At 40.2% G+C, this 17,622-nt stretch overlaps 1 protein-coding gene and 1 long non-coding RNA gene across 10 annotated transcripts in view; one reads left to right on the top strand and one right to left on the bottom strand.

Annotated features, from left to right (window-relative positions):
- LOC128330107 (uncharacterized) overlaps nt 1–4,839 on the bottom strand; it is a 44,990-nt gene extending 40,151 nt beyond the window's left edge. For 3 of the 7 annotated variants that reach the window (XR_008309955.1, XR_008309959.1, XR_008309957.1), the window contains exons 1-3: nt 4,464–4,839; nt 2,879–2,959; nt 2,015–2,178 (exon numbers count right to left, since the gene is read on the bottom strand). This is a non-coding gene — a long non-coding RNA (uncharacterized LOC128330107). The remainder of the gene's footprint in view (nt 1–2,014; nt 2,179–2,878; nt 2,960–4,463) is intronic. The other 4 variants (XR_008309958.1, XR_008309956.1, XR_008309960.1 and 1 more) reach the window with 2 other exon arrangements.
- Nucleotides 1–17,622, top strand: part of CHN2 (chimerin 2) — a 218,505-nt gene that overhangs the window by 105,609 nt on the left and 95,274 nt on the right. For 2 of the 3 annotated variants that reach the window (XM_053262420.1, XM_053262419.1), the window contains exons 4-6: nt 2,720–2,751; nt 6,912–7,025; nt 7,626–7,914. In XM_053262420.1, coding sequence (XP_053118395.1) covers nt 2,720–2,751; nt 6,912–7,025; nt 7,626–7,914 — 435 coding nt within the window. Of the gene's footprint in view, nt 1–2,719; nt 2,752–4,806; nt 5,007–6,911; nt 7,026–7,625; nt 7,915–17,622 lie in introns of those variants that run through there. The other variant, XM_053262421.1, reaches the window with a different exon arrangement.

Here is a 17,622-nt window from a genome sequence, read left to right as displayed (position 1 = left end):
ATAGTGAAACAAACCAAAATGTAGGGTTGAGACTTTCCAGCATCACCTGAGACTTTCCAGCCTTGGAGCACCAACCCTGGGTCTCTGCTTTGAACATTATTTACTGCACTAGCGGCGCAAAAGGTTTCATGTCACTCATCTTTTTAAAAAAGAGCTTTCCGTTCATTATGAAATTTTTAAGGTTAAAGCCTGCCTCTGTAGATCAGTTATAATTTTAGTGCCAGTCAAAATGAGACTCCCACTTAAAAACATATTAATAATTAATGTTATTAATATTCGCACCCTATTCTCCCAATATTAGACCAACATTAAACGGAAGCATTGTACATCAAAATTTGTAAGGAACTGCCCCCTGCTGGCCTGCCACTGCTAGCTTATAAACTTCAAATGAAATGTTCAGCATTATGTATAGCATTTACAATTAATTCCTGTGTTCTCCTGATAAAGGGTGTAATCCTCCAGGCATAGTTGCTATGCAAGCACCATTTATTTCAGTGAAATTAATAGAACATGCTTGCTCCCTTAGGCTGCAATCTGGAGTACACTTACTTGGAGGTAGGTTGCTTTGAAATGAATAGGATTTCATTATAAGCAGAGATGTATAGAACTGAGGCACCAGTCTATTAAATATTCCCTCTTAAGGACCTAATTTGTCAATTGATTCTTTTGTTTGAACCATTCTTTTGAGCTTTTAAAAATATTCCTTAGAGTATGTATTTTCCATTTTGGTTATTTCATTACCTGCATTCAGCAGTCTTAGTTGTGCTAACAGGGCAAAGAGGAACCCTTTTCCTATATTTAATGAGGGGAGAGCAACTGTTCCTATGCAGTCCAGCACAGTATCACTCCTGTGGGTGTTGTCTGCTTCTGTCTGTATTTAGACTCTGAAGTCTTTGGGGACACAGAACCAATTCCTCATACCTTTTGCTATGTAAATGATTTCAAAAACTTTTGATGAAAAGCTTTACATAAATAATTTCAACAACAGCAATAACAACAACAACAACAAGAAGTTCTCACCATACAGTGAAATTAAAATTCTGTGTTTAGGATGAGTTGTGAAAGCTAAAGCTGAAAAGAGAGCATTTGGGAATGCACAGAGTAGGATCCATTTAGTAAAACCAAGGTGCTGCAGTGGGTCAGCTCATTAAAAGGTCATTAAGCAATAAAAGCAAACCAAGATGTCTTTAGATAACCAAAAGCCTTTGTTTGGGGCTATATTGGCTACAGTCCAGCTCCTTCTGCTCAACTAAGGACAATTAACACATTGAAAAAGAGGATAGGAGGTGTCTACCCTACTCAACTTAATAGGTTAGGAGGTGTCTACCCTGTGTATGCTCCCATTTGTTGATCATCTGTCTGTTAGAAACAAGGCTGGAGGCGCCACCCATGATCATGTGCTCAGCAGCAGCTGAGTCAGAAGCTTCCTCCTACCCAGCAGCAGTGCCCAGTTGTTGAATGAGGTGGGACAAAAAGTCCTCCAGTTCAGATGCTGCTGAGTACATGATCACACGCAGTGCCTCCGATCTTGTTTTTAACTGATGATCAGCAAACAAGAGCATGCACAGCTCCCAAACTAGGGTAGAAGGTGTCTCCTACCCTAATCTTCTTTGTGTGAACTAATGTGAATGGTCAGCACTGTCAGCACCAATACCTGAGCAGAGTGTGAGGTTCAAGTGGCTTTTGCCTTATGCCTGATTCTGTGTAAGCATCAACCTTGCTGTACCTATATGTTAGTGTTCTTTTTTCTGAATTTGTAGACAAGCAAATATAATTATTCTCATATAATAGAATAGAATAATGATGATGACGATCTCATTCATATTCTGCTATTGAGTGTTCAGATCATTTTGCATTCATTATCTTACTGTCTTACAACAATTCTATAAAGCATGTCAGTATTATTGTTCCCTCAACCAGAGAGGGCCTAGCTTGCCTAAGGATACATAGTGAGTCATAGCAAGAGATGCAAATATATATGTTTTCTTTCTTTTAAATAATTTTGGTTACTCACATTTGCATTTGGTTACTCACATTGCATAGAATAGGAGCCTGTTCTCACAACCATATAGAGGTGGGTTGGAAGGGAGACATGCTCACTCCTATGCCTTACAGACAACCCAGGCCCCCGCAGTTGGGTTTACGTACCCAGCCCCTACACGATCAGGCTGCCACGTGCTGTGAGAGAGAAGAAAAAGCAAAACTGGGATCTCCAGTATTCCACAGTGCATTGTGTGAGCAGTGGAGAGGCAGATTTTCTCTCCGTGACCCTACTTTCAACAGAACTCTTTGGTAAAGCAGCCTGGGGACAGTTTTAAATGTGCTGGTGCCACAGGTGACCCAAAGAAAAAGGCAGCTCTTTTTGCTATCTCACTTTTAACCTTGGTAGCTGATCTGCTGGGTCTGGAGGGCTCCCAGTGCCCTGGACGACCACAGATTCCTTGGTTAACCTCCTCCTTCCCAGAAATCTTTGGTTGTGGGAATAGCTTCTAGGTATAGTAAGTTGCCCTAGTTTGTTGCGGTTATGGTAACTCCAATGCATACATAAAGCCATCCCATCTGAAATAATTGTCCTACTTGTTCATGAAAGAGACACCCATGCAGCTGCATCTCATAGGGCTTTGGGACTGGGCAAATATTAAACATGTTTGCATTTTATTGTCAGTTCCACTAATTTCTCTCTCCCCTCACTCCTCCCTCCCCCCTCTCTTGCATTTAGGTGGAGAACAGACCAAAATACTATGGAAGAGAGTATGTATTATATTATTTGTAAAATGTTATAAACAAGCATTTGAAATGTGCCACAGTACAATTTAAAAATGTTAATACAGAATTGTTAATGAAGCAACCATTTGACACAAGACAATATCTTATTTACTTTTTACATGCTTATTCATTTTTTCTTGAGATTTTCTCCAGATCTCAGCTTGCCTGCAGATTAACTGTCTCCCCTGTAGTTCTGCAATTAGGAATAAAAACTATTAATCTCTTTTTATTAAATAATAATAATTTAGGACTCTTTTTTTCATAGCAGTTCTATAGTCGTTTGTATCTTTTCCCACACACCCCCTCTTGTTGCTACCAAGCAATAGTCATCATTTGAACAGGTTTTCCCTATGTGTTGTGGCAGAAAGGAGGTGATACTTATAGTGTGATTATTTGTGTTTTTTTATTTTTCTGTGTATTTACTGTGTTTCAGACAAAATAAATGTTGCTTACTTATGAAAAGCTTCAAGAAATGCTAGCAGTTCAGCAGCTAGTCAAATGCATCTGAAACCTAATAGTTAATTTACTCTGCATACTGTATTTTGCCCTTGTTCAAAGGTCACAGATGAATTATTCCTTACAGTAAAGTGATAAGGTCCTATTTCTTTGTCATATTGCTGTGGGAAAGGATCCCTGAAGTGTTGATTTCTTCTAAATGGAATGAGTGGGGGAGCGGGGGAGGGAGAGAGGAAGATTGACCTCAGTTTAAAAAATACAAACACACTACCTCCAAAGTCACTTTCCTTCTCTTAATTGTTATAAAGCTTTTACTTTTATCAAGCACTTTCCCTTGGCTGCATTTCAGCCCAGGTTCACCAGGGCTTAGCCCAGAACCAGTTTTAAACACTGGGACTAGAGACAAATGAACCTGATTTTAAAAAAGAAAATGTTTCAGAATATTTAGAGTGACATCTCCCTCTCCAGTGAGTTTCTTCAACCACCCATGCATCTATGACAAATGTCCAGGAATGTCAGGCCAAAAGACATGAGGTCTAGACAAATCTGAGCTCTTTCACCTTTCTTTTAATTAATTAAATCCTGATCCTTCTCCCTCATTTTCCTCCATATCATAAATCTCTGTTGCAGACCTAAAATGTGAACTAAAAAAGCAGTGTGTGTTCCTTGTGTAGGTGTAAACCTTCTTAAACTTAGTCATGTCATTGAATTTCTTAAGTAAAATGAAGGCATTTTTGAACAAAGGATAATAAGTATCTTAAACATATTACACTTTTAGTGCTAGATGCTGTTCAATTTTCACTTCCTCCCATAAGATATTGAGCACTTTACAAAAGAGCTTAATGGGATGCAGACTAGGATGCATCGTTATTATTTATTTTAACCCCACCATTCCACTTATACAGGGAGCTAATGATGAATAAATTCTTTTAAAGATGTTAATACCAATTATAATAATTCTGCACAATCAGCAGGATAAACATCAGAAACTAACAAGACTACATAACAGAATTAAAATTGACTAGCTTGGCTTGTGCAGAGCATCTGCATGCTAGTACTTTTTATATTTTTAGCTAAATACTTTTAATTCATTTTTATTATGTGTTTTAACTTTTGTAAACTGCCTTGAGATTGTTTTTAATGAAAGGCGGTATATAAATCTAACAAACAATCAATCAATCAATAGTACTTGATTGCTCCCCTCGCCCCACCCCACAGCCCCCTCACCCCAGAGACCTCACCTGAGTCTCACTGCCTCTCCTCCTGGGCGGGCTGGAAGAGAGGCACTTCTTGGCTCCGGAGGCAGCCTGGGCGCGAGAGTGCGCTGAGGGCCATCCGTACATATCAGACAGGAAGTCCCGGCGTTGCTGTCCTCATGAGGAGACTCGGCAGGCCGACATGATGGAGGCCGGCATTTGGAACCGGCCTACGCTGCTAACTCCGCAATGCCGCTGTTCTTCCTGGAGCGCTTCTCGGCGAGCCGGAGGGTGCTGTGGTGCAGATGGTTGCCATGGCAAAGGGATCTTGCCACCAGGGAAGCCTGCTGGCCTTGGTAGCCCCACCCACAATGCCCATATTGGGCCTCTGCTGTCACTCCCTGCTGGCTGCACGGAGTGACAGCACTGTGAGGGCAGTGGTTCCTCTATTTTTTTTCATCTCTGTGCGGAATGAGTTTTGTTCTGGACAGTATCAAGACAGTGTGTGCGCACATGCATTCAAAATGGGGCCTTCCTGATTTAACCTGAGCGGGATCTAAAAGGAACTAAGTGGACATTCAAAAACTTGTGAGTGTGTGCACATGCACACGCCTTAGAGGGAACATTGTGTGAGGGAGGGACTTGTCACGTGCCACCTTCATGATTTATATATATAGATAATCAAGTCTAAAGGCAAAAATGAGGGACCCAGTTAATACTCTGAGGCAAATTTATTATTTGAAGGAACTGGAAATCAGGTTGCATGCTCATGCACTGCACTGCATACAAGATGCTCATGCTCTGTTGTATGGGTGATTGTGGAGCAGTTTTCTCTTTAAATTTTTTCATCTGAGTGTGGAATGAGTTTTGTTTTGGGTGGCAGTAGCAAGGCAGTGTGTGCGCACGTGTATTCTGAGTGAGGCCTTCCTGATTCAAGCTGTGCAGGATCTAAAATTAACTGAGCAGTCATAAAAAACTGCGTGAGCATGAACACACACCTTAGAGGGAACACTGTTGTGGAGTTAGTCAGCCTGCCGTGCCTGTAAATGATGGACACAGTGTTGTGGCAGTTCCAAGGAGTCCATGTAGGCCAGGAGTTCCCAACCTGTGGTACTCCAGATGTTGCTGAACTACATCATCCCCAGCCACAATAAATGGTGTAGGCCATATTCCCGGAGGTCCCTATCTTCTATCTATCTATCTAATTCTCAGTTCTTGTGAGAGTTTGCAAGCGAGGAGAGGGGGAGAGGAATGTCATGGCTGTGGGGAACATAAGGCCAATGGACAGACTAGCGAACGGGCGGGCAGGCGGAGAGAGAAAGCGGCAGCGGGCGGGGGGAGAGAAAGTGAAAGCAACAGCAGGGGGAAAGGCAGCAGCTGGGGGAAGATAGAAAGCGGCGGTGGGGGAGAAGAGAGCGGTATCAGTCGGGGAAAGAAAGTGGTGGGCGGCTGGAAAAAGTGGCTAGCCAGGCAGCTGGTCAGAGAGAAAAAACATGGGAAGAGGGAAGGAGAGGGCTGAGAACGAGGGCCGAGAACCACGGAGAACTGGAGGCACAGATATTCTGTGCCCAGGCCAGCTAGTTGCAAATAACAGCAGCAGAAGTAGCCATATCTGACACTTCAATAGTGTGTGTATGTGTGTTTGTGTACTCTCTCAGTTCACTCTGAACAGATTTGTAATAGTTTGCATCCATCAGCTTGGAAAATGAAGAATGGTCTCCCAGTTTGCTTCCATCCATATCTACTAACAGGAGCTGGTGCTTCTCTCCGCCCCGCCCCCCCGGAGCCTCCACACTGCTTCCATTCTTGTAAAAAAAAAAAAAAAAGCACATCTGTCTCAAAATCCAGCACTGATCTTGACAGGATTTTGGCTTTTAAAATACATTTTTCAGACATCTGAAACAGTGTTCCCTCTAACAGGGATTCCCAGATGTTTTTGACTACAACTCCCATAATCTCCAGCTGCAATGGCTTTTGCTTGGTGATTATGGGAGTTGTAGTCAACAACATCTGGGAATCCCTGTTAAAGGGAACACTGATCTGAAATGTTTTAAGGTTAAACATTTATTCAGCACTTTTATTTTTAAAGGTTCCTCCCCCTTTTTTTCTTTTTCTTTTTTCTTTTGGTTACTTGAAACACTGCTCCTGAAAGGGGACAGGGTGATGCTTTGTAACTGTCACAAGGGCAGTCCAATCAATTAATGCTTTGAATAGCCAACCAGGGTGGGTGGTGACTACATGATTGTCAATAAGGGCCACTCTGCTGGAAACAGGAACTGATTGATTCCCACCTTGATTCTCTGAGAAAGATTGTACATCTGAATCAAAAGTGGAGAGTGTGGATCAACAGTGATCTCACCACTCAAACTGTGTACATGTATACATACCACCAGATTTGCTTTTAATATATTCATCATTTTGCTATTATCTGTGCATTTCCTTCTTGTTTTTTAACCATTAATTATATAAACTGCTGACTTTCTTTTCTGTCAGGTTTCACGGGATCATTTCTCGTGAGCAAGCAGATGAATTACTTGGAGGTGTTGAAGGAGCATATATTCTCAGAGAAAGCCAGCGACAGCCTGGATGCTATACTCTAGCGCTCAGGTGAACTCTACTGTTTCTCTCTGTAAATTGTAATAAGTGCTAGTTCTTTAAATTAGGCTTTTTAATGATGGTATGACGACTGCGTTTGCAAGGACTCCAACCTACCTGAGGTCCCCATTAAGCACACTCTGTATATACTGATGCAAATTTCTTAATCATACTTAAGCAGACAAGAGTGGGCCATAGGTCACATGGTCCACACTCTTAGTTTCTCCCATCTGAAAAACAAATTGTCTCTGTCTGGTCTTAAATGTAATTACATTGCATTGGCACTGATGTTACCCACAGCTAAACGGAAGAAGCTGATTTCAGCTCCTGCTTAAGAAGGAATCCTGCTTCATCTTAACTGTAAATAACATTGGTGTTTTGTTTTAATCCTTACCTATATTTAAGCAGGTAGGGAAAGAGTGAAAGGAACTCATGCTCCATAAGAAAGGGTTTGAATTGTTCCCAGATCCTCTGTTGAGTGTGTCAGCATGGTTAAGCACCTGGGAATGTTTTTCCTACACCAATTCTTCACCAGTAATTTCTTAGTGAGCATAATCTGAAAAATCATCATAAATGCATTTGGACACTAATGCAACTTTTTTTAAATTGCAGATTTGGTAATCAGACCTTAAACTACAGGCTTTTTTATGATGGGAAGCACTTTGTAGGGGAGAAGAGGTTTGAATCAATCCATGATTTGGTAACAGATGGCTTGATAACACTGTATATAGAAACAAAGGCTTCTGAGTATATTTCCAAAATGACAACAAATCCTATCTATGAACACATTGGATATGCCTCTTTGCTTAGAGAAAAAGTATCCCGGAGGCTGAGTAGATCAAAAACGGAATCAAGAAAAGCTAGTGTAACAACATACGAAGAAAATGCACCAGTTGAAAAGGTAAGACTAAATAAACTTATGAGGAAATCAATCCACATTTTTTAAAAATTAGAAATCTAGCATTTTAAGCAACTGATTTTTGTGGTCACTTCTTTAAAAAGACCTTTCATTCAGGCTAATGTTTGTATGCTGGTATTTGAAATGATTAGAATATTCATTCTGCATTAAGTAATGATAAAGTGATATTGAGGGTGTTATTCTGTGCCATCACTGTGTATAAACTCCAGATAATCACATGCCTTGCCTACAAGAGTACTGATTCCAGTGTAGACCTTCTCTCTCCACATATAATGGAATATGTGTTGAAATAAATGGGGCGATCCATTTGCACAAAAGCACCATGTGTACAACTGAGTATATGCAGCTATTTAGACAATGATAAGAAGCTTATCAATATCCTAGTTTTCAATATCCACCAAAAACAGAATGTCTTGCCACAGTGTTGGGTCCCTGGTGGTGCAAAATGTGCTGACGGTTCACCAGATCTCAAGTTTGTTAGCCTTTACTGCAAAGTGCCAATCTCTCCTTTTACTATTTTGCCTTTGGTGAGTGGGTATGAACTGAGGCCTTTTCTTTCTCTTTGTCTTTGCTTTTCACGGTATAGTTGGTGGAAAACAAGAAGTTGACACATAATGCAGTTCTTTGAGAACTATCTCTAAAATCGGGGGAAATGAAACATAAATTGCACAAAAAGTAAACAAATGCTCTTATAAGACGTTATATGAGCATTTTCTGATCCCATAGATTGAAAAATATGTTGACATCTTCTGGTGAAAGTGCTTTTGAAGGTTATATAATACATAATCCACAGTATTTGCATCACAATCAAGATTGTTTTGATTACCTGTCTTTGAAAAGCAGTGCCTAGCTACTGGAAGATATGGTTTTTAAATTTATGATGTTTCTTCTTCTGGAGACAGTGCTCTCTGTTCAAGGTGGCAAAAATTGTTTTGTTGGCCTGGCTTTGGTTTCTAACTAGCAAAAATTAGACAAGGAAGACATAAGCAGAAGCAAACAGATGAGATATGTTTAATTAATAGTATATACAGGAACTACTATTTCAGTATTAAGAAATAATGACCAACATCAGACACTGCATGTGCTGAATAATTTTTGACACATAGTGGGAGAAGAACATTTGCTAATTCTCCATTCACTCTGTGTCTCCCTAAAATATGTCCCTGAGCAGGGGCGTAGCTAGAGGAGAGGTGTTCATCCCTCTCTCTGATGGCCCCCCAGAGTGAGGGAAATAATGAAGAAAATATGGAGCGGTGGAGCTGGAGGGCCCTCAGGAGCTGGGGGCCCGTGTTCTTTGAACCCTTTCACTCAATTATAGCTATGCCCCTGTCCTTGAGGCCCCAGCCCCCAAATATTGAGAACATGGAAAAGTAAAAGGCTGTGTATGAATATGTGAGGATAAGGATCAACTACAGTATTCTGTGTACAAGCTGTTTTGCTACTCAGTCTCTGTCCCCAGCATCTGCTCAACATAATTTCTTCAGTAACCAACAAACGTTCATGCTTTAAAACAAAGAACTGCCAGTCTCTTGGCACACACATCACTGGCATAAGCTGTGTTTGAATCAGAGGACCATCAGGTAACTTGAGATTTACAGGCTGGACCAGAAGCACCAGTTTGTATTTGAGAAAATAGCTTATCCAGGGCAAACATTTACTCCTAGCTGAGATTAAATAGATTTCTGCTATCCATGCACCTTGCAGATATAAATCAAGAAAGCTACTCTAATTTGCAACCCAGTTTTTAAGTTAACAGCAATTCATTCTCCTTGTGGATTCAGATTGATGAGTGGTGCTAGGGAAGTGTGTGATCACAGTGTGTGATCACAGTATTGTGCCTGTGAATGTGCCTGCAATCGCAAAAAAACCCAGGGCAAATTATAAAAGCTCTTCTGCTAAATAGTATTCATTTGTTAGTTTTAGGTATTTACATCATTCAGATAAAAGGGGAGAATCAGCCAAAGTAATGTGCTTATTTTTATATTTAAAAAATATAATATTTCAAAAAATATTCTAGGGGGGAAAATCTGGGGGGAAATTGTGCACTATAGTTGTAGCAAATATATCTTAATGTGATCTGGTATTCTTCACAACGTGGACTTTGCGCCTGTGCATTAGTCCTCGGGGAAAGATTTCAAGCTCCTCACAGCACTCTAAAGCTCCACCCTTCATGTGTGGAGCATGATCAGTATCTTTGGTGTCAGAGCACTTTCCAGATCAGTTCCTTCTTGACCACTGTTATAAACACTTTGCTCAGGATTTGCAACTCATCCTTGGTTCCTGAAATACACAAAATTTATGGTTTGCTTATTATATTTTCTGACCTTGGACTGTTTTTCTGACTGTGCTTTGCCTCACGCTCTGGCTTTGTCTGTATGAACTCAAAAAAGACTTTGAAACACTGTTCCTCTTGCCATGGTACCTGTTCCTCTTCAGATAGGCATTACGTCTGCCTCCTTTGCTTAGGGGGAGAGTAAAACAACTCATTCTAAAGAATAAACTCATGAGGAAGACAGCTCATTCTCCTGCAAAGTTTGTCATTTTCCAAACAAACTTGGAAGAGCATGGAATTGCATTTGAGAATGTCCCTTTATGAGCAAGCTCTACGCCTGCTGACTCCAATGCCACGGTCTCCTCTATTGTTGGCACCGTTGACGTTGACACTATCAAAGTCAGCCTCGTCTTTGAAAGCCACCCCAAGTGTTGCCAATCAAGCAACCTTAAAAAAAAAACCCCAAAGATGTTTCCAAGGATGGCCACCACAGGCATAATAAGAAATGGAAACACCAGGAGGAGGATATGACGTTGATGTCCAAATGTCAAAAGACCTCATCTTCATCTTTGACATCGACAGCCATGGGTTTGAGCACCACAGTAAGTTCTACTCCTCCAGTCATGAAATTCTGTCAACCGTCCGTGCCACTATTGGTCCAACCACTGTCACTTGATGTGCAGAGGGCACTTCTCTTCTACCTGAACATAACTAAAGACTTTAGAAAGTCCAATAGACTTCATTACCTAGGAGATGCAAGCACTCCCTTACCCCTGGCTACTTGCTCGTGTGTGAGCATGGCTGCTTTCAGCCCTGCCTCACACAGAGATGAGTGTTTAGAGCACCAGTCTGTTGGGGGAATCCCCCAGTTCAGCTTTTGTGTCACAAGCTGCATTGTGGGCTTCATGGAGGCTGGGAGAATGAGTCCCAACCTCATATCAATCTGTCCTGCTCCACTCTGCATGGACCAGGGCTGATTGTGTGAGGGCATTGAGCACGCTCCCACCCACAAAGCAACTGTTTTCTGGTGGGGGAGGGAGAGGCAAGGTTTGGGAAGCCTTCCCCCCAGCTGCCCAGTAGGTCATGTGAATGGCCCCATTGATTTTTCTGAAAACTTCACATCCTCAAACCCTCCTCCTTTTGGGGTGAGCTTGCTAATCGCCCATATTGTGAAGGATAAAAGTAAAATATAAAGTGTGCCATCAAGTCAGTTTCAACTCTTTGTGCCCACAGAGCCCTGTGTTTTTCTTTGGTAGAATACAGGAGGGATTTACCATTGCCTCCTCCCGTGCAGTATGAGGTGATGCCTTTCAGCATCTTCCTATATCGCTGCTGCCTGATATAGGCGTTTCCCATAGTCTGGGAAACATACCAGCGGGGATTCGAACCTGCAACCTTCTGCTTGTTAGTCAAGCACTTCCCCGCTGAGCCATACCGGATCACTATTACAATAAACAGGTTGCTCACTTGTAACATTTGATCTGGTATCATTCACATCACCTACCCAGCCTTGCCGCTTTTTGGATGTTCTCGCTACACTTACCTGTTTTGTTTAGTGAAGTTCTTTCTACATAGTGGCCATTCAGGAACTGGGCTAGAAAGCACTCTGCTGCCAAAGACACTGAGCACACTCCATTGCATGAAGGGCAGAGCTTCAGACCACTATGAAGAGCCTGAAATCCTTCCATGGGGACTATTGTGCAACCACAAAGCCCACATTGTTCATGATACTGGATAACAAAAGTTACACGTGATCCACCTGTTTGGTTTTCTAATTCGGGCCAGTTGCTTGATATTTTAAATGCAAAGTAAACATTTTGCTGTTTGAACTACAGACCAAAACTTGTCCCATCGCAAAATTACAGATCACAGATCACAATTCAACTGACGTTTAGCACTCATACTTCTTACTTGTCAGTGAAAGAGAGCTAGATGTGTGTTTATGTCTTCAGCTGAAATAAGTGGGACTTAAATCTTTGTATTCAGTAATGTTAGAAAGCTAGAGTGAAGCAAAGGGCATTGTTATCACTGTTCATGTATTTCAGAAAAATGTCTATATCTTGCATACTTACATCTGAATAAATTTTATGGCTATTTTGGTGTAGGTAAACCGAATGTTGTTAATAAGTGGGTTGGTTTATTTCGGTCATCTACTAGAAGATTTATGGGGGGGGGAATGAAGGGGTGAAATCTACTTAGAGAATGAAAAGTTTAATTATTGTCCTCAAAAGGTCTTCCAAACTTGAAGAACAGTTTAATTCTCAGCACTGGTATGATAGTTGAAAAAAGCATTTTTAAAATGAAATTTCATCTCGTATTGATAGCACTTCAGAAGTTTATGGAACTACTACAAAAGGTATTAATTCACCTGCTAGATCTTTTAAATCTTTTGTCAGATGTAACCATCCTCTCTTGCACTAGGTTGACAACAGAAATTATTGGATGGCTCAGTCATTCCAAAGACTTCCCCCCTTTGGGTAGGTCAATGGAAGGTTGTCACAGAGGCAGTAACTCTGTAGAAAATGCTTGGTTGGTATAGATTGACTTGGAACTGCCCGAGGTATCTGTCAATTCTCATAATATATTTTCTTGAAAGTTGTAATTAGCAGAATTGTGCCAGACCCAGTAACAAAAATGCAATGCATACAACAAAATTACCTCCTTTTTTTTGGTGATATTTTGCACCTTTATGTTCTTTATATACAATTCTTTGTATACTGTTATACCTCCAGCTAAACAATAACAGCAGTGGCTATTATTGTATCCCTTTAGTTAATTTTAAGTGGTTTACACTACAGAGTCTCTGTTGTCCAGAGGAAATTGTGTGAATAATGCTAGCTTTCCCTATGCTCTAGTAATTAAGGGATTAAAGTATATGAATTTAAAAACAATTCTGGAATTTAATGATATTACAAATTTCTTGCATTAGTATTTGGAATGTAGAATTTGGCATATTGAGAACTCAGCTTTTAAGCTGTGTTATTTTAAACATAGCAGATCAAAGCAAGCTTGAAAATGCGAAGCCTATTCCTAGGATGGCTCAGGAACTAGTAGAAAACTGAACAAGTCTTCCAGTGCTTAGGGAGTACTTCCCTGTCACTATCTAATAGTTCCCTCTTCTATTGTCCTTCTAATATAGGAACTACTATATTTTTCTTCTCCCATTCTCTGTGCCCTCCCCGCCAGGGCAAAATACTATCAGGTGTCAATTACTCTGTGTGTCACCTATGTTGATCAAGTGCTGCTCAGGAATAATGGGTGTCAAAGAAAAGGTATAATATGACAGAGAATTAAGGAAGGACCTATCAGCAAGCAAGAGATCCCAGTGGAAGAGAATAAGGTGTGACACGCAAATTGGTCAGCTTCTTACTACAGCCAAGGACCAGAATTCAGTGAGGCTACTTTGTTTATTTCACTCTATCAAAAACCCATGCAATAGTTCTGTAGCAGCAAGGCCATCCCTGAAATACTCACACTATGTTTAGTCTAAACATACGCTTTCTTTCCACTAAAATAAAACACGCACACAAGTGTCCTTTAAAAAAAAAAGGAGGTAACAAAGCAACACTTGAATGAGATAAGCACATTCACATGATACTTTTGAAAAACTATGGATAGTCCACCTTAACTTTGGAGAAGAGTCAGAGTTTGATGTGCTGGTGTACATGCCTGTCATAGAACTTGCTACTTGCTACAATAAAACAGCAGAGCAGAGCAAGTTGCTATTGCTAGCATACTACAGACATCAAAAGAGTATTTCTTTGGGCTAAATCAGTGTGTCACTTGTACTAGGAAGTTACCCTGCAGGTTCCAGGAATGTAAATAATTCCCTGTCCATACAGTGGTTACAAAAGTTGGCATTAACAAATCACAACAGTAGGCCTGATGCAATTCATAGACTAGGGTGTTCAGCAACACTTTCATTAGACCAAGGACAAGACTGTGCATGCCATTGAATGTCTTCTTTTCCCCCCATTAAGTTTGTTTTAGTATTTTAATGGAAACATGTACCTTACCAAACAAACAAAAGCAACTGTGAAGTGTTATTCCCAAAAGTAAGAGTGGTAGATTAGTCCTGCAAGTAAAATACCTCTATCCTGTTGGGTATTTTAAAGCTCTGAGAAATATTTGTTTATTTCTAAATGCAATTTCAGCCTTCTATGCTCTGTTGCACATCCAGATATTGAGTGAAACATTCTGTCTATTGAATTCTGAGTTGCTAAAAATGATTCCTCAGTCTTTGAACTGAACATGCTGCACATGACTATTATTGCATGAGAAGTACATGCAGGGTTGATTTGGTTTAAATCAAATCGATTTAAATTGCTTCACAGATGGACTCAATTTTAATAATTTAAATCAGTAGTCAGGAAGATTCTATTTGATCAGCATTTTCTAGCAAAAATACATTGTCTAATGTAGCCTTAATATATATATTAAGGGATAGATGTAGGTTTCATTTTTATAAGGTCAATACACACTATAATAGCTACATGCTTCTCATCATGCTGTTTCATTTGGGCAACCAGGCCTTGCATTTCTTTGTTGCACTGTTTGCATTTTGCACATATGCCTGCCTTATCCACAGGTACAGAAACTTCATTAAAATGTTCCCACATGGAGCCTGCTTCCATGATAGGTGTTTCCCTTCTAAAATAGCGGATACATTCAGAAGACCTTTTCTCAGGGCTGCCTTAATATGTTCTGTTCACTTTTGTTTTCACTTTTTATTCCACTCTCCTATCCCTAGCATTTATATCTAGACTACTCTTCCTGGTTAGATCTATTCCATCCTCCAAATCCTCTGTTCATTCATTGACCTTCTTTAGCCCAATTCAGACATTATGCTGTACGAGTATACAGATGTCTGTACACATATTTATGTGAATTACTGTACCTGTGCTCATTTTAAAAGTTACCTGTATACAGGTTAGAAGTGTGCACGAATCGTTTTTTGTGATACGATTCTACATCTAATTGAATCATAGAAGTTTGAATCTATTTGTTGAACCAGCCATCCATTCTTCAACAAATCAAATTGAAAATTCACCCCCCAAAAAAATCGTAATTCAATGGGGAACTCGAATCACCCCATTGGTGGCCCTAGGACCTACCTATGGGGAACAAAGTGGGTTGAGTGGTAGGACATGATGGGTGCTACCTATCACTCAACCCACCAAAGAAACAGGCAAGCAGACAATTTTTTAAAAAAATCAAACTCTCCCCCCCCCCCCGCACACACACACCAAAAAAACCAAACCCATAGAATCAACCTCCTTGATTCCTTCTTCATCTCCTGATGTAAGGGCTCTTTCTGCCTCACAGTCATTTCACTTTATCCATCTTATGGATCCATCTTATCCATTTTGAAATCACCCCCTTTTTTGTTCTCTCTTTGTCAATCTGAGATCCAGCAAAAAAAGTTAATATAGTCAGTGCCGAGAAAAGAAAACCACAATATCTAGCCTTCCTTCCTTCCTCCCTCCATCCCTCCTATTCTGATATATCTTATGCTCTCTCTCTCCCTCCCTCCCTATCCCTTTGAATACATTTTGAAATTCCCTCCAAACGTGTTCCCTCCCTCCCTCCAGCCAATGGGGGCACAGTTGTCCATGCCAACATTTGATTTGAATGACAACAAGCCAACCAAGAAGGAAGGAAATCTCAAGCCAATTGGAAGCCAGTGCCAGAAAACCAATCAGCAAAGCAAAAAAAGCCCGCAAAATGGCTGCACTAATCATGCCAATCTATTATTATTGTTGTTGTTGTTGTTATTGTTATTATTACATTTATATCCTGCTTTTCCTCCAAGGAGCCCAGAGTGGTGTACTACATACTTAAGTTTCTCTTTCACAACAACTCTGTGAAGTAGGTTAGGCTGAGAGAGAAGTGACTGGCCCAGAGTCACCCAGCAAGTATCATGGCTGAATGGGGATTTGGTCTCCCCAGTCCTAGTCCAGCACTCTAACCACTACACCACTCTGGCTTTCACCGAACCATAGCTGATTCAATTCGACCTTGAATCAGCCCTTTCGTTTAAGGAGTGGTTTGATTTGCGGTTGAATCCGCAAATTGCCCCCAGTTCACACATGAATCGAACTGCACATCCCAAATACAGGCTCTTCAAATGCATGGTACAGATAGGAAGTGTATGTTAATGCATAATATGTGAATAACTGCAACAACAACAACAAGAAGAAATATTTATATACCACTTTTCATCAAAAGTATCCAAAGCAGTTTACATAGAGAAATAATAAATAAATAAGATGGAACCCTGTCCCCAAAGGGCTCATAATCTAAAAAGAAACATAAGATAGGCACCAGCAACAGTCACTGGAGGTACTGTGCTGGGGGTGGTTACGCTCCCCCTGCTAAATAGAGAGATTCACCACATTGAAAAGTTGCCTCTTTGCCCTGTTAGCAGGGGTAACATATCTGTACCTGTGAACACTATACACTTGTATGACTGTTGAACATAACATGTGAATGGGCCCGATGTCTTTGCACTTTTAGGGTGGGGCAAGGGCTTGACTGAGTGTGAGTGTGCTGCATGTATACCATCTGCAGAATAAGATTGATCAGGTCTGTTATCTCTTATCCCCACATACTGCTCTTAATATGTTCATAGAATATAATTAGAAGTTATGATTAACATTCATGATGATATCTTTGAGCTACGTTCTTTTTTATGAATTAAAAAAGATTATAATCCAATTTAAATTTTCAAATCAATTTTAAAAATCTGATTTAAAAATCAAATCTAATTTTTAAATTTTATTTTTAAATAATCAATTTTTATCAACCCTGAGTTCATGTATTAACTTTTTTCCTCTCTATTCAAATTACATTTGTAACAGCTATTGAAATCTTCTTAAACAATTTCCTGTCACAGTAAAGAAGATACAATCTTACATCCATTTCCAGCTCAGGTTTCTTCTTTTGTGAAAATCCATATTTGATTATCTCTCAAGATCCTTTGAGTCCGTGCAATAATTTCATGTATAGCTGTGTCTTAGTTGTTCAGTTTTCTTTGCAGATGTTGGGCTCTTCTGTGTGAATAAATGAGTGCAAGTGTCTTGAAATCAATGGGTATTTTTATACAAGGTGGGGTATTTGAGCTAAATAGTTAAAAGAAGGCTGATATTTTCATTCAGTTTGATTTGTTAGAAGCATCTTTCTGCAAATAACTGCTTTTCCCGAATTACAGAGTGAGGCTTCCTTGCCCCCAAGCAAAATGTGAAAAATGATTTTAACGCAAGGTATAGTTACATATCTGAGAAAATTAATGTAATTAAAACAAAATCTGCAAATTGCCCCCAATTCACAAGAACTGAGTTAGAAAGCAGTGGCGACTGCAAACTAGAGCTCCTTCTCCCTCCCTCCCTCCCTCCTTCCCTCCCCCTTTTTTTTTTTTT

Source organism: Hemicordylus capensis, chromosome 6 (assembly GCF_027244095.1).
Source record: "Hemicordylus capensis ecotype Gifberg chromosome 6, rHemCap1.1.pri, whole genome shotgun sequence".
Taxonomy (NCBI): Eukaryota; Metazoa; Chordata; class Lepidosauria; order Squamata; family Cordylidae; genus Hemicordylus; species Hemicordylus capensis.
This window is presented reverse-complemented; position numbering and strand designations above follow the sequence as displayed.